General features: G+C 42.7%; 1 protein-coding gene across 3 annotated transcripts in view; it reads left to right on the top strand.

Annotated features, from left to right (window-relative positions):
- The window catches only part of GK5 (glycerol kinase 5), a 252,107-nt gene that overhangs the window by 135,575 nt on the left and 93,617 nt on the right, over positions 1-22,915 (top strand). For 2 of the 3 annotated variants that reach the window (XM_069213924.1, XM_069213926.1), the window contains exons 7-11: positions 6,572-6,633; positions 6,750-6,823; positions 14,286-14,346; positions 19,609-19,735; positions 21,407-21,511. In XM_069213924.1, coding sequence (XP_069070025.1) covers positions 6,572-6,633; positions 6,750-6,823; positions 14,286-14,346; positions 19,609-19,735; positions 21,407-21,511 — 429 coding nt within the window. The remainder of the gene's footprint in view (positions 1-6,571; positions 6,634-6,749; positions 6,824-14,285; positions 14,347-19,608; positions 19,736-21,406; positions 21,512-22,915) is intronic. The other variant, XM_069213925.1, reaches the window with a different exon arrangement.

A 22,915-nucleotide genomic window follows, 5' to 3' on the forward strand; every position in this document is an offset into this window, starting at 1 on the left:
GTCTTTCGCCCAGTCCAAGATTTTCATCTCTTTTTCATTGTCCTTATCACCTCCTCCTAGGCTCTGCGAAATGCTTTGCTCCTCTGCGCTACCCCGTGTATGTTTTATATTACTTAAGTCTCCTCCTTGTATTGCGGTCGTCTATTGTAGTGCCAGGGGACACTCCTGACTGATGGGAGGATCCTTTTCCTTCCTTCTTACCGACTGCAGCTGTCTGACCCTACTGATCCAGGTTGGGGTGCTGTTTCCTTAAAAGTCTTTTCACTGGAGGCCCCCCACGTGAGCTTTCTGTGGCAGTCTGATCTCCTCCAGAAGTGGGAGTTAAAAGTGTAGTTCCACTCTCTTGTGTCCCTCCTGCAAGGAAAGAGGTGATAGTAGCCTGGGTTTTGCTTTTACCCCTATTTTCCGGAAGGAGGATTATATTATCATCCGATTTTAAGTCTTTGCCTTGGCCGATTATATTTCTCCCAGGTTGCCTACCCACTGTTGAAGTGGGCCGTCTGTTTGCCCCGATCAAGTCCCCTTTATCCTTTCCTGACCGCAAAATTTTGGCGCTGTCAGTCTTATCTCCAGAGTTCCGAGCAATTTTTGGCGCCATCCGTATTTTCAATAAATGGGGGAATGTTTTCACAAGGCCGGCTAACCCTGCTATCGCTACTATCACATCATGTATTGCGTCGTATATCACACTTTTAATAATGCCCTTTGTAGACCAGGGATGAATACAAGAGCGGTCAGTACTCGCCTCCGTAATCAATAACATTGGGGGCACCCAGTTTTTGTTAATCTTGCACTCCGTAAACCCTCTACTCTTTCAGTTTTTGTTATAAATCAGATACTCACAAAGATCAATAGGGTGGGCGCCCTCAGAATCCGCACAACTTTTGTTAATATTTTTAAAAGTCTAGTAAAGTTTTTTTTATATTGAAAAGGTGAAGAAGAGAACAAGTCTTTGCTAGCGTGCTTTCAAGAGTCTAGATCAATCATTCAGGCCCCTTTCCCCCTTTTCTGCTTACTTGAAGTTGCTGTTCCTCCTTTTTGCAGAGTCCATAGTTAAAAGTGCAGAGCAGGGCAGGAGTAGGGGGCTGCTTTTCTTTCTTGAAGTTTCTTTTCCTCTTCTCCTCTCTGTCGTGAGGTCAAGCATAAAAATGCAGGGTAGGTTTAGCGTGGGGGTAGCCTCCGAGCTACTTCTTCCTTATCTTCCCCTGCTTTGTTTCCAAAAATTAGAGGGAAGCCTATGCTTCCCCCCTCATAGCTGTCGTTGGCGCTCAGTGCATGTTTTAGTGCCAGAAAACGAAACCAGAGCCAGAAAACGGAGCGTTCTCCTGCTCCGGGTAATGCCCATGGGGCCGCCCCCGGCGCATTCCTCCTAGCCGCCTCAGGTCGCGGCATAGGTCCAGGTTTCATGGAGGGGAAAGCTTCCCCTCTCGCTGCTTTCCGTGTCCGCGTTCGCTGCGGTTCTCCGGCGCCCAAGATCGGGGTGGGCGTGGCTGCAAGGCAGCACCCTCTCTACGCGTCCGCCATCTTGCTCCTGCAGCGAAAAGATTCACACTTCTGAACCGAAAAAATCCTCATACACAGAGGAACAAGGACTTTCAAGCTCATTTAAACAAATCTCAAAGCCGATGCAAGAATCTTACAAGCCTTCTGATGAGGACACTGAGATTCAGCCAATATTGGAGGTTATGAATGAAAGAAAATCTAGGATCCATATACACAAAGAAACTAGCAGAATTATTACTGCACCTCCTTTAAAAACTAAAAGAAAGCTGGCTTTTTAAGAGGAATTAGAATCTACTCAACCACCAGCAAAAATTCGAAAACAAAAGAAATCATCACCTGTCCCTACTTCTCCTCCTCATTCTCCACAGCTTTCTTTTTCACCTCCACACAATAGTCCGCCACCATTGCCTTCTCCAACAAACTCACAATACTCTCATGGAGATACAGTGGATCCTTGGGATCTATATGACCCAGATCCCATTCCGGATAATGATCCTGACCTGTACCCCTCCATGCCTTCTCCACCAGAGAACACTATAGCCTACACTCAAGTCGTTTCTGGGGCAGCTGCTTATCATGGGGTGCTTATGCACACTCGGCCCGTTAAGGAGTACTTCTTGTTTAACACTCTGTCTGCCACTCACTGCAGATACCAGTGCCTCCCCATGTTACCTGGAATGGTCAAACATGCCGAACAAAGTTTTAGTGAGCCCGTCAAAGCTATAGTAATTACTCCCAGAATTGACAAAAAATACAAACCTGCTCCTACAGACCCAGACTACATCACACATCAAGTTCCTCCAGACTCAGTAGTGGTGAGTGCTGCTAGGAAAAGAGCTAACAGCCAGTCATCGGGGGATGCTCCTGTACCTGACAAGGAGAGTAGAAAATTTGATGCTGCTGGCAAGTGAGTAGCCACGCAAGCGGCTAACCAATGGCGAATTGCAAATCCGCAAGCACTTCTTGCCAGGTATGATAGAGCCCACTGGGATGAGATGCAAGAATTGATACAGCACCTCCCAAAAGAGCATCAAAAGAGAGCACAGCAGGTTGTAGAAGAGAGACAGGCTATAAGTAACAACCAGATAAGGTCTGCCCTTGATGCTGCCGATACAGCTGCAAGAAGTGTAAATACTGCCATTACAATAAAAAGGCATGCATGGTTACGCTCATCTGGTTTTAAACCAGAAATTCAACAGGGAGTACTTAACATGCCTTTTGATAAAAAAACATTTATTTGGCCCTGAAGTAGATACCACCATTAAAAACCTGAGAAAAGACTCTGATACTGCCAAAGCAATGGGAGCATTATATACCACACCATATAGAGGCTCCTTTTGCAGGTCACGGTTTAGAGGAGGATTCAAACCACAATCCTCTGAAGCTTCTTCCTCTCAGGCAAAGCAGGGACAGCTGCAGCAACAATATCAAAGAGGAGGGCTTAGAGGGTCCTATAGAGGACAATATTTCAGAAATAGAGGCAAATTCCAAGCCTCAAAACAAGCCACTACACCATCCAAACAGTGACTTTTTTCCCATTCCTCTAACATACACATTTGTGGCGGGAAGACTACAGCAATTCCACTCTCATTGGCAAAATATCACCACAGACAATTGGGTGCTGTCAATTATCCGCAGTGGCTATTGCCTAGAATTGATCTCTACCCCTCCAAACATCCCACCATGTTACCACAAATTGTCCCCAGAACACAACGTTCTGTTGCAACAAGAGATACAATCCCTGTTACAAAAACAAGCGATAGAATTGGTGCCACATTCTCAACTAGGAACAGGAGTGTACTCTCTATACTTCTTCATTCCCCAAAAAGATGGCACTCTGAGGCCCATCTTAGACCTCAGACATCTCAGTCTATACATCCTGTCAGAACACTTTCACATGGTAACTCTGCAGGATGTCATTCCACTGCTACAAAAACAGATTACATGACTGCTTTAGACTTCAAAGATGCGTATTTCCATATACCCATCCATCCAGCTCATAGAAATTACCTAAGGTTTGTCATAGCAGGAAAACATTATCAGTTCGAAGTTCTGCCGTTTGGCATAACAGCTCTTCACAAAATGTCTAGCAGTAGTAGCAGCCTACTTAAGAAGACAACACATTCATGTCTTCCATATCTAGACAATTGGCTAATAAAATCAAGCAATTTTACACAATGCCAACAACAGACTCAGTATGTAATAGAAACCCTACATACCCTAGGGTTCACTCTAAATTACCAGAAATCTCACCTTCAACCAGCACAGGTACAACCTTACCTAGGAGCTATTTTTAACACACAAAAAGCCCTAGCATATCCAAATACACAAAGGATACCAGTTTTCCAAAACCTTATACCGCACATACAGCCAAATCAACTTAACATGCAAGACTCAACATGAGGCCTTTACAACAATGCCTCTCACAACAATGGTCTCGGGCACACGATCAATTGCAAGATCTAGTGTTGATGGACCGCTAAACGCACACGTCCCTTCAGTGGTGGAATCTCAGCAAATTAATGAAGGGGCGGTCATTTCAAGACCCTGTACCTCAGACCACAATAACCACAGACATATCGATGACAGTTTGGGGGAGCTCATCTCAACAACCATTTCATTAATGGGGAATGAAATTCCAAACAGAAGGAGTTTCACATAAACCATTTGGAATTATTAGCAGTGTTTCTTGCCCTAAAAGCATTTCAACCCCTTCTCAAGCACAAGACTGTTCTCATAAGAACAGAAACATGACAACCATGTATTACCTCAAAAAACAAGGCAGACACATTCATCTCAACTGACCCTGCTAGCCCAAACAATATGGAAATGGGCAATTCACAGTCACATTCATCTGTTAGCAGAATACATTTCAGGAATACCCAATCAGCTGGCGGATCTCCTAAGCAGGAATCACCAACAAACACAAGAATGGGAGATTCACTTCCAAGTACTTCAAAAGTACTTTCAAAAGTGGGGAACACAAGAAATAGACATATTCGCAACAAGCGAAAACACAAAATGCTAAAACTTTGCATCCAGATACCCACATCCCCTATCCAAGGGCAATGCTCTATGGATCAATTGGTCAGGGATATTTGTTTATGCTTTTCCCCCACCCCCACTCCTTCCATTTCTGGTCAACTAACTACGTCAGACATCACTGACTATGATACTCGTAACCCCAACATGAGCACGTCAACATTGGTACACAACACTCCTAGACCTCTCTGTAGTTCCTCATTCCAAACTCCCAAACAGACCAGATTTGTTAACACAAAACAAAGGTCAAATCACGCACCCAAACCCCAATGCTCTCAATTTAGCGACTTGGCTCCTGAAGCCATAGATTTTGGATACCTAGACCTTCCATTAGAATGTATGAAAGTACTCAAACAAGCATGTAAACCTACCACTAGACAATGTTATGCTAACAAATGGAAAAGATTTGTTCACTACTGTCAATCTAAAAACATTGATCCACTTACAGCATCAATACAGGATACTGTATGTTACCTGCTCCATTTGCAAAAAGCAAATGTAGCTTTCTCATCTATCAAAATTCACCTTACTGCAATATCTGCATACTTACAAACTATTCAACACACTTCTCTGTTCAAAATTCCTGTTACTAAAACCTTCATGGAAGGCTTAAAAACGCATCATTCCACCTAGAACACCACCTGTTCCTTCTTGGAATCTAAATATTGTACTTACCAGACTTATGTGCCCACCATTTGAACCTATGCACTCTTGTGAAATTAAATTTTTGACATGGAAGGTTGCCTTCCTTGTAGCCATTACCTCATTACGAAGAGTTAGTGAAATACAATAATTCACTCTTGAAGAACCTTTTTTCCAAGTACATAAACATAAAGTTGTACTTAGAACAAATCCTAAATTTCTCCCAAAATTACTATCTCCTTTTCACATCAACCAAACAGTGGAATTGCCAGTCTTCTTCCCACAGCCTGACTCAGTTGCAGAAAGAGCCCTTCATACTCTCGACCTCAAAAGAGCTCTTATGTACTAAATAGATAAAACTAAACATTTTAGGAAAACAAAGCAACTTTTCGTTGCTTTTCAGCAACCTCATAAAGGCAATCCTATCTCTAAGCAAGATGGATTGTTAGATGCACACAAACATGTTATGTCAAAGCAAAAAATACAACTTTTAATCACACCTAGGGCACATTCTACAAGAAAGAAAGGTGCATCAATGGCATTCTTAGGAAACATACCAATGGCTGATAAATGTAAAGCTGCCACATGGTCAACTCCTCATACATTTACAAAACATTATTGTGTAGGTGTATTTTCAAAGCAACAGGCCAATGTTGGCCAAGCTGTCTTACGAACATTATTTCAAACAACTTCAACTCCTACAGGCTAGCCACTGCTTATTTCTGGGAGGATTAACTGCTTTGTAGTCTATGCAAAGTATGTGTATCTGCAGCTACACATGCAATTGAATGGAAAATGTCACTTACCCAGTGTACATCTGTTCGTGGCATGTAATGCTGCAGATTCACATGCACCCTCACTCCTTCCCGGAAGCCTGTAGTCGTTTAAGTTTATTATTTGTACATATGAAGCCTGTAGTCATTTAAGTTTATTATTTGTACATATGTTAATATATTTACATTTGCATGGACATCTCTTTTTATTCTTATACTCTATCACTCCTTCCTTCACACTTTGCGGGGAAAAGAAATCTAACAATGGAGTCAATGCCCATGCGCACTGTAACCGAGAGGAGGAGTCACTCGATCCCGTGACTCTGAAAAGACTTCTTAGAAGAAAAACAACTTGTAACACTCCGAGCCCAACACTAGATGATGGAAGAGATATGCATAGCATGTGAATCTGCAGCACTACATGCTACGAACAGATGTACACTGGGTAAGTTACATTTTCCATATATATGTACAATTGGGGAAGACTTAGCAGAAAAGAAAGATTTCCTACATATTCGTCTCATAATTATTTGTTGTAATGCCCAGCAACACTACGGGAATATTGTGTCCATTGTATCTACATTTATTGTTTTCTTTTGGTCCACGCACAGGTTCCGTGTATGCTACTGATTATTCGAATGCCAGTACTACAGGGATATTCGATACTTATCAGGTTGGTGCCTTGTGTGTGTTTATTTTATTTGTGTTTCTCTTTGCATGGTACAGAATAAGGATATTCTGTCTAAAGAAAGGTTATTCATCAATTACTATTTGCTTATATCTTTTCAGATGTGTTGGAGTTCATTTTTCTGCTCAGTACTGTCAATACCAATGTGTATTTTCCCTCCTGTTGTGGACACAAGGTAATGGACAAAAATAGTTACTTCCCAAGGGAAAATACTCCTCAGTGCAATAACCTGACCCATGTTAGGCATGAGTTGCTCAAACAATCAATGTTTCTTTTTTTTTTTGCATTCTAGATTTAAAAAATTTCTATAATCTTTATTTATATTTAGGTTATTCACCATAATTTATAGTGATACATCAATATAAATTTCGAAAGACACTTCAATTTAAACTTGGATTTAAATGATCCATAATAATAAAAAAACAGACATATCTACAAATCAGTTAAAACTTCCATTCAAACAACGTTTTTAAGGTATAATCTGTTCGTAATTGTATTAATTTAAACGAGCAAATAATTATTAAAACATTTTAGGAACATGTCTGTCCTCTTGTGTAACGTTGTCAAAATATATCCATATACATTTCATATTATTCATATTCTGTTGTCCTTTACTTTGGTTTCAATAAATCTTTTTTTAAAGTGGGTAATGCATGACAAATATGTGAAACATTATACATAAATACAATTTCTAATTTGCAAATTTCTAATAAGATCATCTCATGGCCCACATAGTGCTAATCTCTTATTACCTCAAGTGTACTAAAGTGTTTTCTTAAAAGTGGAATGCAAAGCTGACTTTAAAAAATTGGGGCAGGAGGGGAAGAGATAACCAACACTCTACTAAAAGAATTGCCAAGTAACAGCCACTCCAAGTTTTTCAGGCTGAGACTGTCCTGATCTCCATGTTCAGTATCATTATCAGGTTGGTCATGTTCAGCAAATGATCACCCATACATGTGCCATGTCTACTTGGATAATAATTGATCGTACATGAGCAATAACGAATTTGTATTTATTAAGTTATCAAGCAGCTTAAAAATAGAGGCATAATTGAACCAGATAGAGCTTTTTCAGTTCGAAACCAAAAAACTGTGTTCTTTTACCCCTTATATCCTTGCACTGATTAATCTTGCTTCCAGCTATATTGTTGTTCCCACCCTATTCTGTCCCTCTGTTCACAAATTCATTGTGCTAAGTGGGTTGGGTTGTGAATATTGTAAAGACACCAGACCTCTAGTGTCAATAAAATGAACCATATAGTTTTCAAATACTTTAAATTGTCTAGTGGCTCAAGCGCATATTATTAATGCCATGACCCTGTAACCAAGTTGGAAATAGTGAAAGTTTTCTCCATCCATCATGCCTAATTCACATTTACATGGCTCAAATAATTTCATGTGATCCTTTATGAACGTGTCCATTATTACTCTGCATCCTTCACTTATCTGCTTACTCTAAATGTTCACCTAGTCTTTGTCTGTGCTGATTCAAGGTTAATGTAAATGGATATCAAAGGGACTGGATGTGTAGTCAGTGATACATCAGTTAGCCTATCTCATGGTCTTAAAAAGGTGTTGTAATCTGGTCATTATAGAGAGGTCAAGGCAAAGTGGTTTTGGTAGCCACAAACGTCCACACAATAGCTGAGATGCTATTGAATAATATGTGCTGTTCAGAGTCTTGGGTATCCAGTTCTTAATTACCTTCCTTGAACCATGTGCTAGTATTGTTCAACTTCAGGACACAATAGTCTTCACTTCTGTCTGGAAGGCATAAGTGCCTTCCTGTTCTCGCTTGTTTTTTTCCCCACTCCCAAGTAAAATGAAATATCTAGTTTTGTAATCCCTGAATTTATTTCCATGGCACCTCCTCTGATAATGCTCAAATACGTTCAATTGCTTGGGCAATATAACAGCTATTTTAAATAACTGTTATGTTTGTTAGCCTTGCCTTTACTTTTCTGAGTCATAAATTCATTAAAACGTTTTCAGTAACTTGCCTTCATCTTTTATGTTTATTCGTCTGGTTCCTTGTTAGGTCTCTCCCCTCGAAATTTCCCTCTGTCTAAACTCTAGTCATCTGCTTTCTCCTGCCACCGTCACCCTCTGCCCAGGTTGATCCGCCACTTCTTCCAGACCCACTGTCAGTGGTATTCAGAAAGTGCTCAGTGGCCTGCTTATCCTCCTGTGGCCCTCACAGTGATGGTTATGGAGTTGTTCAGATCTTTTGGGATTTTAATGAATGGGCACTCCTTTTGTTCTAATTCACACTCAGCCACTAGTGATTCTCTGGTTTTATACACTGGAATGTTCTGCTAACCCCAATTCCACCACAGCAAGTTGTCTTGCATCCCCTTCACTCTTCTTACTGGAGAACTTGGATCGGGATGAAAAACTAACTGTGACTCTTTCACCTTCACCTTCAGCCACCATGCCTTTTCAGGCCAGTGTAGGCCCCTCAATTTTTTGTCCAGGTCACATAATTTCTCAGCTCTGTGGACCGCTGAATTTTCTGCTGAAGGTTTTTCACCATGCGTTCCAGGCCCATCAGTCACCTTCTCCATGACTACTGCTCTTTCTGCACTCTTCCGACCATCTGTTGCTGTATTTTATCAAAACTCTCCGACCCTTCCCTACTGAAAAAGGAAATTCAAGAAGGGGAGTTGGTGTGAAAGAGCGACACAATTTCAAATATTGTAAAGTACAGTAAATGCTCCTATGTGAGTCTATGGGGATCCTTATTTCATCCCACACCAGTCCACATCATCAGCAACCATAATCAAGGCAAAAGGAAAGAGAAAGGGGTTGCATCACACAAACATTGTTCAAAATCCATCACAGTCCCCGGACTGAAGCCCTGTATTATGGTTGAAAGGGGTTCTGGCAGTCTTCCCTCAAATCTTTACGCATATATGACAGTGACTTGAGTCTTCAGCTCTGAAGTTTCTACTTAAGCAGGCAGGCCTCCAGTTTCAAAATCCATTGTTAATATAGAAAATGTTTGAGGAACTTCCACTGTAACTGCAGCAGTTACTTTTGTCTGCCACATTTTACTACTCCTCTTTCCGGGTACAGCAGCATAGAGCTGAGCCTTTTGGGCAAGCCACTCTTTAAAGTCAGGATTTAGGATCCTTTCCACATGCAGATCCCCTTCAAGAACTCAAGTGTGTCCCATCACAACAAACCTCGGCTCCAGAGCCCAAGGACTGGTGCACTCTCCTAAGGAGACCAATGTATATCTGTATGTCTTTCCATGAATAAAGTACCCCATGTTTCATCAAAGAATTGAGTGTACCCCATCGCCATGCACTTACATTCATTATTATTAATTTATTTTGCAGTTATAAATAGCGTGACCTAGACCCAATCGGTTGACAGCTATTTACATAAGAACAGTTTCAAACAAATAATAAATTACATTTTGTTACAAATTTCAAGTTACAAGTTTGTAATTAAGCATGATAACATTATTTGTTGGCAGCAATTTATATATTAACAGTTTCAAACAGATAATACATTTTATATTGTTACAGATTTTAAGTTGCAAGGTTACAATTAAGGATGATCACTTTCTTTGAGGCAGTTTGTTTATAAGTAATCAGAACCAATAGCTGTCTGATTATGTCAATTGAACAAATGACCTAGAAATAGAGACGGAACAAAAATAATGTCTGTTCATCAAAAAAGGTCTTTAGTGAGGGAATTGTTTCATCATCCCTTGGCGTACTACACTACATTTACAATAGCGAGTTCAGGACAAGTAAAAGTGCATTACTTAAACCTATAAACATTAGAAAAAATATTTTTTTTCATAGGACCCATAAAAAAGCAAATTGACCCACTTAGTACTGTATCAGAATATTCATGCCCCCCTCAATTTTTGTTTGCAAGACACAATAGTGATTCCCAGATTATTTTACTTGCTTTTAAAGTTAAGTCTTTTATGTGGCAATGATGCACACTGTGGTAATTCACCATAATTTTGGAGGATTTTTAAGAGTTACACTAGACCTAAAACACTGAACAAAGCAAACACAAGTGAATACCTCTAAAATATAGGAACAAATTCACTATTTTGATTTGCAAGCCCCCTTCAGTATAACACTATGGGGGTTATTCCAACTTTGGAGGAGGTGGTAATCCGTCCCAAATGTGACGGATTTACCACCAGCCGTATTACGAGTTCCATAGGATATAATGGACTCGTAATACGGCTGGTGGTATATCCGTCACTTTACCGTCACTTTTGGGACGGATTACCACTTCCTCCAAAGTTGGAATAACCCCCTTTATCTTCACACTAAAGTTCTTCCAAAAGAAAAGCAAATTCAGGTGGTGTGTGGGAACATCCTCAGTCTCTGTCCATATGCTGGGAGAGGGTATAGTTAGTGCTACACTAGGCAGTGAGACAATACACTGAAAAAACAGACTGTGAGGAGTGGTTAAAAATATGTATAAAAAATTAAGGAGTTGGCTTCCTTGTTACCTTTCTTCCAATTCATCCATGTACTTTTATCACATTGTAGATAAGTACATCAAATACAAGACATAATGGTTAAAAGAGGCGCCTTCTTGTTCAACGAAAGCCAGATGAAGGGATTCAGGAATCAGAAAAGGTACGACTTCCAGGGAATTAAGATCATTTTACTGAAGATTGTTTGCAAGCAGAGCTCAACAGAAGTGAAGCAATGAAGCAGATTACCAACCATCTGCAACTTGATAAAATTCATTGTATATGGGCACATTGTTCCGGCAACTTCTTTGAAATTTAAGGGTAGGCTCATTGTATATTGACAATAGAGAAGTGCATAATCAAGTGAAGGATGTCAGCTGGGACCTTCAGGGACAGGACAGGGTAAAGTGAGGAAGCCCATAAACACAATAGTCCCTGAGGATGAAATAACTGGAGCAAGTAAAAAAGTTGCTAGGAGATTAGCAATCCCCAAATTAAGGTGGATATCCTCAAAAAGTGTGTTCGGGAGTTTCTTTGCCCCTTCCACTACAATATGCAGTGTTCCTAACTAGGCTTTTTAACCAATTCTACTGCAATATCAGAAGTTTTGAGGCCACTCCGTTTCTTCTCCTGAGCCAACTGATGAGGCTAGTTCATCGCTTCCTCTTGGCGAGTTTGCACTTTGTTGACTTTAGTGACTGTTTGAAGATAGATACTGTGTTTTGTAGCGGGAAAGCAGTTTTCATATCTAATTTACCTTTCACTTGATTTGAGCCATCATAATGCATCCTCGGACGATTCTTGTTAACCTTGCTCATCAACATTTTGGCCATCCAGAAATCAAAATTCTCTTGTCCATCGAGTAGCCAAAGTGGCAGTTTATCTCGAGGTGTACTACAAAATCTCTTCCCGGTGGATCTATAGTAACACTCATCCCTCTGGCCGATGGACAGACCTGTTGTTTTGGTCACATCTTCCCACTTCCAGCACGGTGTGAGAGCTGAACGCTCTCTCGTTTTCGTCTCGTATCCCACTGCACTGGATTTATCCATGCTCTTTGTCCTTGGCGGCTGCTGTTGAGGTCTGGGAGCACTTGTACAAAGGGGACAGCCAGCTCACCATCTCCAACATGGACCAGCCTTCACTTTCCTGCAAAAAGCAACACCTCCTCCATGCGTCCCACTACGTTCTCCCAGAACTGCTGTCAATAATTTGAGGACAAACTGAGGAAAAGTGGGGCACTCTCACATACTAAGCAATCATTAAAGCCTCTGGGAGGCCTCACCTCCTTCCTTGACTTTCTGCTACAGCACAGCAAACATCTACTGGCCAGTGCTTAATTTGTGCCGGTGCCCAAAGTCCTCCTCTTAAACATGCGGCTTTTGCAATTAAATGTGCGAACACGGAATACTGAGGCAGGGTAATCCTGAAGCCATCTCAGGTCTTTTCAATCCATTTACAGCCACTCCATGCCCCTTCAGCGCACTCTTGCAACTTTCTACTTTCTCACATTGTGATGCTTTTTCGTTTTTCTCTTCCTCTGTCTTTCCCGTATGTGTCTTTTGCTCGCAGTAAATGCTTGAGGCAGAAAAATAAGTGCTGACCCTAATAAATAAGTGCCTGTGCTCCGCATCGGAAACAACGAGCACAAGTTGAGCACTGCTTCTGCCTGTCATTGTACAGCTGCCTGCAAACAGCCAATTCACTAGGCATTGGCCATGTTTTGTTCTGGGTTTGTCTTTAATGCTGTTTGCTGCACCATGAGTGCAGTCCATCTTGGTTGTAATTGGGTTTGGACTTTTTTCGTTTATCTCAACTTTGTTTTGATTTTATATTAAGTATCCTCAATTAGAAGTTTACTTTCTGGAGTTCTCTTTTTCATCTCTATTTGTGCTTCTCACTAGTTTGGCATACTTTTGGCGCTGTCCATGAAATAGAATACTTGTATCAAGGAATTTTTATTAATGTAAACATAGTATGTAATCACCAGAAATTCTAAATAGTCATTTGTAACACATTGAAATTTCTTTCACCCATGTAGAGGGAGGGGTCTGTCTGCCTTGGTGAAAAAACTGTAACCTTTTGTACTTTTTTATTCTTTTTCTTTGGTTTTACTGAGCAAATTATTACAACCTAACCGTAGTCATTATTATACTGAAGATTGCATAAAATGAAATAACGATGTGTCCCATGAATAAAGAATGCCCTCAAACAGTGGCAAACCTTTGATTCATGTTTGCAGTACATTAAAATCTTTTCCTGAAGGGCCACTTTAATATACACTGGGCTTGTATTACAAATAGGGTGCACTGTCCTTGTTTTTGCCACTGCGTGCCTTTAAGCAGGTGCATCAGGTACAAAAAGAGACAGTGCGCCCCATTACAATGAATGCACTGCACTCAGGACAGCCACAAACCTGAGCTGCCCTGGGCAGCATATTCATTGAAATACACAGTAGCTGCTTCAAAGTCACTCTGTGTTTCTCTATGCAGGTGGTATCCCGCCTGCACTTCAAAGAGAGGATAGAGACCCCCTGCAGGCAAGTGCAATGAGTGACTGTATCTACCTGCAAGGAGTAGTCTGGCAGTAGAGGTCCATGAGACCCCCTTTCATCCTTTGTGAGTGCTGCTCTTAGGGATCATCCTGACTGGGCAATCGTTTTGTAGCACACTGTCAGTGTGCCGTCTAAGGCATGTTTGCTTCTGCGCTTGCGTCGGTAATACGGTGTGGACACAGAGGTAAAGTTATTCCCTCATTTGTATGTGGCCAGGTCTCCATGCAAATCAAGGGGCTCCCTTTCAGGATAGTGCTTGCGCTATGTGTGCGCCAGTGCTATCATTACAGAAGTGGCTGCACAAGCGTCTGCAGCTCATTCTATAATACCATAGAGCCCAGGGCGCAAAAAGCAGATACATACGCCCGTTGTGGCCTGGAGCACTATGTGTAAGACTGCCACTGGACTCTTCAGAACACCATGCGTGCTCACTTGTGCACCTAACAGCTGCTGCTAATATTCCTTGCCAACGCTTACCACTCCCTTGTGTTTGGTTACATTTTTTTTTTATTCATACGCAACTGTATTTTGCTATCTGTTAAACACTGATTAGTTTAACACTGGCTACATTTTACTGTACAGGTATGTTTATGACTGAATTTATGAACCTTTTGTTTTTCACTTACAGTCACAACTTTGGATCAGTTGATGCAAGTATATTTGGTGTTTCCATACCAATAATGGCTTTGGTAGGTACATGTCAACCTTTCCATGAGATAAACCTGTTGATTTGTAGACATACAACACCTTCACAATGCTCTGTGGGTGTCAACAACTTGGCACACATATAGAAATGAATTACTATTTACAGAAAACACATATAGAAATGAATTACTATTTACAGAATTCTGCATGTCATAGAAACTACTTCTAGATAGTGTGCCAGTGTATCTGACAAACGTAAAGCTAGGAGCAGGTGAACTGACCAAGGTACTGTTGGGGAAGTGGTTCCGACTAACTGTTTGTTTATCATGACTGGGGGATATAGAGCCTTTTCCCCCCTCTCATATACCTTACCTGCCCAAGACAAGGGCATTCCTACCAATCCTGTAGGGGCTTCTGCTCAAGTCTGAGGTATAATAAAGAGAAAACAAAGTTGCTGTTCTCATTGAGATTTTCGTGAAGAGGTTTTTTTCATGTTAAGGAGTTCTTTTTTTAATTAACTCGTGGCAATCTTACAACTTTGGCATGGGTTCCACTACCTCTGGCTCCCGAATCTCCTTGGTTCCTCCAGTACTGCCTCCTGCTCCAGGTGCCTGCTTTCTCCTCTTGCATCTGGTTTCCAAACCTGCAGCACCTTCAGATCCTCTATAGATGGTGCCTGCACCATCACCACTGTCTTCTCGTTGGCACAGGCCTAAAACATTTCCAATGCAAGCTTTCCACTCCCAGACACCATGGTTCCTCCCTCACCTGACTTATTTAAGTTCTTGGATTGGGGGACATAGTGTCAGGCCTGCAAGAGAGGGAAGACATGGGGAGTGACTCTGGGAAACATGAAGAGGAGGGATCCCTTCACATGGCCCTGTTTTGTTTTCCGTAGTGACTAAACCAGTGGAGGCTCATCCAGTGAGAATGGGTACTTTGGCCCCCATTTAGCCACAAAGGCACGATAAGATGGCTTCCATTTCCCTCTAAGCAGTTATGACATAATCTCCGCTCAACGCTGTTGATCTCCAAAAAAGCTCAACGGCACATAAGAGGCTCTTATCTGAGAGGCTTTCTACATCTCTTCCGTGCCTGTTTAGGCAACTGTGCAAAATATTGGTCTGTTAATCAACTCCACAGGGAAAATTCCACTGCAATGTTTGTCTTCTTTGAGTGTGTTTGTCCTTGCTAAAATAGAGTAGTGGCCTTCTTTCCATCAACTAATTTTGCACAAGGAAATTGCAGTGAACCCCTTTTGCAGTGGGGAGACCTATGTACCCTCAATGTGAATCCTTTAACCAGACCTACCAACTTGCACAGTGCCATTGTGTGTCACACAACATTGCCACTCTTCATCTGGTCTCCCGGTCAAGAGCCAATATTGCACTGTATAAGGCATGTTGGGATGGAAATCCCTGCTCTGAGGAGGTTTCTAGCTTATGTCTGCTTGTCTGTGCAGCTGGTGTCCATTGCAGGTTTTAAAACATCATCTGGACATAGTGATAGCAGCTTTTGCTTTTTTATTTTTTTGGAAGGGGCCCTAGTGAGAGTAGAAGTACCTATCAAGCTGTTCTCAGCAGAAACACCCTGCCTCTTTCCAAGGCTTCATCCCCTCTTCTCCCACAGGGAAAAACGTTTAGAAGCTGGCTGGTCTGCCTCAACCTCTTTTCGCATCACACTTGCTGCCTCTACTTCCACTTTTCCACCCTTTAGCGTTCCTTAACCATATAAAATCATCTTTTGTGTCCCCTTGTCTTTTACTTCACCATCTCACCCAGCCCCTTCTCTTTCACTTTTCTGACATACTTGTTCCACTTCCTCCTCTGATTCATTTGTCTTCTGTATTTTGTTGTTTGTATCCTGTACCACCTCTCCACCCTTAAATTGATTCTCAGTCTGCCCCAAGTAACTTTTCTTCAGGCCATGCCGGTTTGGTGCTATGAGCATTTTCAGAGTCCCTGGGTAACGTTTCTGACACTGGAATTGCAGTCATTGAGAAAAATGCTGGTAGTGCATAGTGATCACGATGCTGGGCAGCTTGTTGCAGTGTATACTAAATCTGCCCTGCTAAGCTTCATACATTTCATGTTAAGTTAGTTTATATTGTCAATTTCTCTGCATCAGTTCAAGAACCTGATCACACAGAGGTAACTCTATATTGGATTTCTTTATTTCATGACGTGCCATCTTTTCCCAGCCGATACTCGAACTGACACCCACCTCTGCTTATCCTGCTGCCTGGAAAATATTCGAGGTTGTCTCTCCTGGTTTCCAGAAAGAGGGAGGTGCTCCTCACCTTCGTTCAACTGCAGTGAATCAGTTGAGTAGGATTCCTCTTATTCTCCTGGTGTACTGATTGCACAAGTTTGAGGTAGTGCCCTTGTAAACTCTCTGCAACCGGTGAGCGCAATGCACCCACCAGATCAAAAGCAAAACCAAGGGACATACTGAGTGATGCGAGTCAGAAGTCTGTGCCTAAGGACACTAGGTAAGAGTTGGAGTGCCCACAGCACTGAATCCCCACCACCACCAAGGAGTGCTGTGGCTTCCGTGCATTATCAGTTCCCAAGCCTCAGAATCATGAGTCAGTCCCGAGTCCTCAGTCACTGCAGTTATTTGATAAGAAGAAATTTACTGCTAGAGTCCGTGATCTGGCTGGCAATAACCTCACTTGGTAGCATTGCCTAACCCTGCTCGCACCAGGAAATGTGCTGAGATCAGCCAAAGCACTGCATGTACTCCTATTTCCATGAGTCTGATGCCATGGGCTGCACCAACAGGGTAGGACATGCACCATGCAGAGTTGAGACCCTGTGACTGGCAATCTCTTAGAGATAATCATTGCTGAATCTTCTGAGTTTTAATATCAGAAAAGCCATTTCAGCCAGCCATCCGTAGGGAGCTGGCTCTTTATATAGTGGACCAAATAGATGTACACTTTGTAAAGAGTCCAGACAAACCCCAGCGGAATTACAGAGGCACAAATAACACCCCAAATGCTTTCTTTTGTGGCAGTGTGGGCGTGCAGTTCGACATATCTGAGGGTAGTGCTAAGCATGTAATGCCTACACATGGGCAGTAAGTGAGCCACACACTAAATAAAGAAATCTAACACCAATTTATTACAATAACACATACTTCTATTTAAATATAGATAAACCAAGATCATCCGAATCAGGTAAGTGCTTTACTAGTTATGAAATTTTACAGTTTTTAAAAGTTGACAGTGCAATTTGTGGAGCAGTGATGTTATCCTCTGGGGGAAAAACATATACTGCATATGGACTTAAGGTGAGTACAGGGCAGGGCCCTAGGCCACACCAATAGGACACCTTGGGCAGCACTGGGGCAGCCGGCTGCAGTGGTGCAATTCAGCTTTGGACCGATCCCCGTTGACTTACACAGGGCAGCCGGTCACACAGGCTGCGTGTAGCGACTGGAAGTCCAGCTGGGTGAACTACCAAGGGGGTTCAAGTATTGAGATGCTCGGGGACATAGAGACACCTGTGGTCCTCTTCTCCGTCCGGGGCGGTCAGGTGCAGAGGTATCTTGGACCATCAGGTTCCTGTCACAGGTGGCGGTCGCGATAGAGAGGTCCCACAGAAACAGGCTGCAGGCATCGACTTAGGGACCAGCCCGGCTGAACCAACAAGTGGATGTATGGAAACCAATGGTTCTCTTCTCCTCGGTCTGGGGTGTCTGAGTGCAGAGGTGCAGTGGGTTTCCATCACCGGAGGCGGTTGCAGTTGCGGGGGCCTTCATTCAGAGGCTGCAGCTGCCGTCAGGAACTCCACTGTGGGCGAACTGAAGGAGGGCTTCGTCTCTGAAGGGCCTGGGAACCACACTGACACTGTTGGCCCACTTCAGCTTGGGCTAGGAGGCTCTGGTGCAGTGATAATGTCCAGCATCAGATTTTGGTGGTCCTGGGTCCTCACAGTTCTTCTTTGGGTGCCTGCAGATGCAGTGAAGCAGCTCCTCTGTTCCAAGGGAGTTCTTGGCGATTTGCGAAGCACTGGCAGCTCTCCCGGTTTCTTGGAGGCTGCAGTGTCAAGACAGGTTAGTTGCTCCATAAAGGTCAGGTGCAGCTTGCACAGTTGGTACCAAGTCAGTCGTACTTCTCGGTTCTTGGGTCAGCAGGCTTCTTGTCCACTCCTTCTTTTATGTCCAGCGAAGATCTACTTTCCTGGTATCAGGGGGTCCCCTAAATACTCGATTTAGGAGCGTTAAGGGGAGTGAAGTGTAGTAGTCGATGGGCTACATACCCTTGGGGTCACTATGTCCCCTGGATGGCCATTTCCTTTGGGGAAAGGGCAATACATTGTCCCAAAATGCCTAATTTCACCATCCACAAGATGGAGGAAATCCTAAGGTTATGTTCATATCAGGCTGGTCGCCCTAGAGGTGTGTCCAGCCTGGCAGTGCTACACGCCTCCTGCATAGCTCATTTTCTCACATGTCCAAATGCCAAATGGGCCCTGGTGTGGGGGAGTGGGTTGGCATTTCCGTTCTGAGGGAAGCCAGATCTTTGAAGTCTCCTGCCTTGGAATAGATTTGAGGTCATCCTGCTGGGAGGGGTGTGTTAACACCCCTACCAGAGAATGCTTTGTTCCTGACTGCCAGAGAGCAAAGTCTGTCAGCCTTGGGGGTTAGAAACCAGTCTGCTGGTGACAGACTGGCTAGAACTAGTCAGTTAGAACACCAGTACTTGGTAAGTATTGTGCCCTCTGAGTGCATGTATTATTAAATCCATCACTGGAATCAGTGAGGGTTAATTAATACTAGTTTCAGTGAAGCCATCATGTAGCTGGGGAATTCCTATTGACCAGCGTCTTGCACATATATTTAAAATGGCTTCGCTGATCACTTACTATGTCTCAGAATCATCATATACATAGTAGGGCCATATTTGCCCATGTATACATGTCCTAGCCTGTAATCTAATGCACCCTGCCTTAGGGCTGTAAGGCTTGTTCTAGGGGTGAGTAACAAATATTTCAGGCAGTGTTATGGGACATGGAACACAAGTGTATCTTCCTGAGATCATCCCCCTCCCCCCTTAGCGGAGTTAGGTTTGTGCTCTACAAATAGAAAACATATATACATTGTTCTATGAACTTGACCCCTTGCTTAGTTTGTGGCATAACTTGGAACTATGACAAAATGCTGATTGATTTCAAAGAATTTTAAAGATATTTTGGAGTAATTTTTCTTTGCAAACTTGATTTTTAAGCAAGAATGTTGTTCTGTGTTCAAAGGAGCTGTGCCTAAAGTGTGGTTGAACACTTGAACCATTTCTTTTACAGGTAGCCGACCAGCAGTCGGCTATGTTTGGAGAATGCTGTTTTGACATCGGAAATGTTAAACTCACCATGGGAACAGGCACTTTTATGGCCATTAATACTGGGGATACACTTCATACATCTATAGGAGGTAAATTGAAATACTACATCTATTTTATTGTTGTATTTATGGATATGCAAGTAAAATGCTCTTCATTTGTGGGTATATCGAAAAGTGCTGCACTGTTCTTCCTCATAAAATGTATCACACAACAATCATTGGAAGCTGCCAGTTGGGCTATGTTTTAACCAATACAACACCCCCCAAAATGAAAATAAAAAAATACTTAAGGAAAGATCCCCCAGGACATTTTGCTCAATTTTCTTTTACAGTTCATTACGTGATACAACGATTGACCGTGCATCTGATTGAAATCTGCAATATTAGTGGGGTCTTGATCGGCATCTGTATGTGCTTTGCATGTTATCAGCTTTAGCAGTTCTAACTGAGCTTCAGAGTAGCCATGTTGAAAATTAAAAACACCCAAACCTGGTCCGCTGTCAGATCCGACCTGCCACATTTAGTTGGACTGCCAAGCTTCCATCAAGTGTGTTGTGGGTTTTCAATGCTTTAAGGACACTGGAAGAGAGCCATAAAAACAAATAATGTTGTAACTGCGGCGACTACTTAATTATCGTGTATCTAAATGCAACCTGCCCAGTGTGTCTCCACTGTTGTCAGCACGCCTATGACAGGCAGTAAATCCAATAACGTGCTGATGAAGCACATGCCACAAAACTTCATATGAACCAGGAACTCTGGACTCCCCTTTGCCCCTCATCCTAACTCCTTCGCTGCTGCAGTTCAGAAAAGCTGCAGAAACCCAAATCTTCATAACCTTTTTTACCATCTTAATCTGTATCCCTAGCAGCCACCTGGCAAACCCTATTCTGAAACTATATTCCAGGTGTTTTTGGAAGGTGTATGTGCTCATTGTTCTCCTTGCTAACATACCTGCTTGTCTTCATAGCTGTCGTTGTGGGTTTCCTATCCGGCTGTAGAGCTCTCTGCTATACTTTGTAGCTAGGCTCACACTTTATAAATACATTCAATACAAAATAAATAGTGCTCCCAGTACTCTAGTTTCACCGCAGTCTGAAATTTGGCTCATGGATGAGTAGACCTGGTTTCCCATAACTTTCCATGTGGCTCTTTGTGATAACAAAAGTTATGTGGATAATCAAAGAACTAAAAAAGAGGGAACTGAAATTGGCACGCTTCCTTGTGACTAGAACTACAGTGCCTGATCAGAGCATTAACTGTGCTGCAGAAACTATTTGAAGAGAAAATGTAGTAATTTGTTTGAGTAACACAGGATAGAAGAGAGACTCATGAGAAAATGGCATGATAAATAGGACAGTCAAGAGGATGGGAAAAGCAACCATGATGGGATGGACAGGGAAACATGCCAGGAAGTGGTCAGAGAAGGGTAATGTGTCACGGTGTTGTGTTGGATGAGTGATACAGCCAGATATGGGGAAATGAGTAACTGAGACAGGAAGACATTCCGGTGGTCAAGCAACATGTACACGTGTGTACAGGACATTCACAGGGAATCATCAATGGCGAGTATAGTATTAAAGGATGAGGGACAGAACATGAGGGAAGAAACAGTGGTCCAGAGCAGCTTCTCAGTGCTGTGGACCAGGTGAGCTTTTGTCTTTATCATTTGTTACCTATGTATTTCCCACTTGTATTGTATAATATAATCTTTGAAATATCTATTTGATGTTGACTACAACTTATTTTGTATTCGTAAAGGTCTTTACCCTTTGATTGGCTGGAAGATTGGCCCAGAACTTGTCTGTTTAGCAGAAGGTAATGCATCAGACACTGGCACAGCCATTAAATGGGCTCAGACACTAAGTAAGTGGTATAATTATATTTTTTTCTGTGGCTAAATTTATTTTCTGATAGGGATTTCTAACTGCAGATTCCTCACCTTTTGAATATTCCCTAGGCATAAGACTGGATATGGAAACTTTTCAGCAGTACCTCTGCTCGTCAGAAGGTGGCACCGTAAGGCTTTGCACTGATGCTGCTCAATCTGGAAAGGACGGGGCCATATAGGCACCACTTCTGCACGCTGACATCAGTTCCTTTCTTTTTGAGAAAAGTTTCATGGGTGCCAGTAATCCCCTACCACGATGACTGGTTGTTGAAGGAAGGTTCACCCCAGGCAGTCTTCAACCACCTCCAGACTACAGCGAACCCCCTGTCCTCCTTGGAATTCACTATCAATGTGACAAAGCCACACCTGACTCCATTTCATTGGAGCCATTCTGGACTCAGTTTGGTTTTATGCCTTTCTCCTGAAATAGAGAGTCCAGGTCATTCAGGCTACAATCCTAAACTTTCAGCCTCACTCTTGGATTTCAGTGAGGTCGACTCTGAGGCTGCTGGGACTGATGGCCTCTCTTGCACCTGTTGAGCATGCCAGGTGGCATATGCGGGCTATGCAGTAGGATCTGAAGTCCCACTGGGCCAACATCAAAAAGCCCTCTCCGACCACGTTCAGATTTCAGAGTAGACTGCAAAAGATCTTCAGTGGTGACTGCTGGAACTGCAATTTGGTCAGCGGCAGACCCCTCTCCCTTACTCACCCCGACCTGACAGTGGTGACAGATGCATCACTTCTGTGTTAAGGTGGCTATTTGGAAGAGGTGGATATCAGATGTTTCAGTCTCCGGTGGAGTATTGACACACATCATCCTTATGAAACTACGGACCATCCGTTTGGCACTGAAAGCCTTCCATCTGTTAAACCTGTCAGCAATTGACGTTGTTTCCCCTGTCTTTTTGCATCTGGCCTCATGTTTTTGATCCTGTGTAGAATTTTGTGTTTGCTGGCTTTAGGACTCTGTGCACTTTACTACTGCTAACCAGTGCTAAAGTGCAAGTGCTACCTGTGTAAATTGTATTGGTGATTAGTTTCTCCATGATTGGCCTATGTGGTTTACTTGTAAGTGCCTAGTACAGTGCACAAGAGGTGCCCAGGGTTTGTAAACCAAATGCTACCTGTGGGCCTGTAGCACTGATTGTGCCATCCACATGTGTAGCCCTGCAAACAAGTCTCACGCCTGCCATTGCAGTGTCTGCGTGTGCAGTTTTAAACTGCCATTTCGACCTGGCAAGTGCACCCACTTGCCAGGCCCAAACCTTCCATTTTACTACATGTACATCACCTTTAACGTAGGCCCAAGGGCAGGGTTTTTAAAAGGTAGGACATGTACTGGTTTGTTTATCATGTCCTGATTGTGACATACTGCT

This window comes from Pleurodeles waltl, chromosome 11 (assembly GCF_031143425.1).
Source record: "Pleurodeles waltl isolate 20211129_DDA chromosome 11, aPleWal1.hap1.20221129, whole genome shotgun sequence".
NCBI classification, from domain to species: domain Eukaryota; kingdom Metazoa; phylum Chordata; class Amphibia; order Caudata; family Salamandridae; genus Pleurodeles; species Pleurodeles waltl.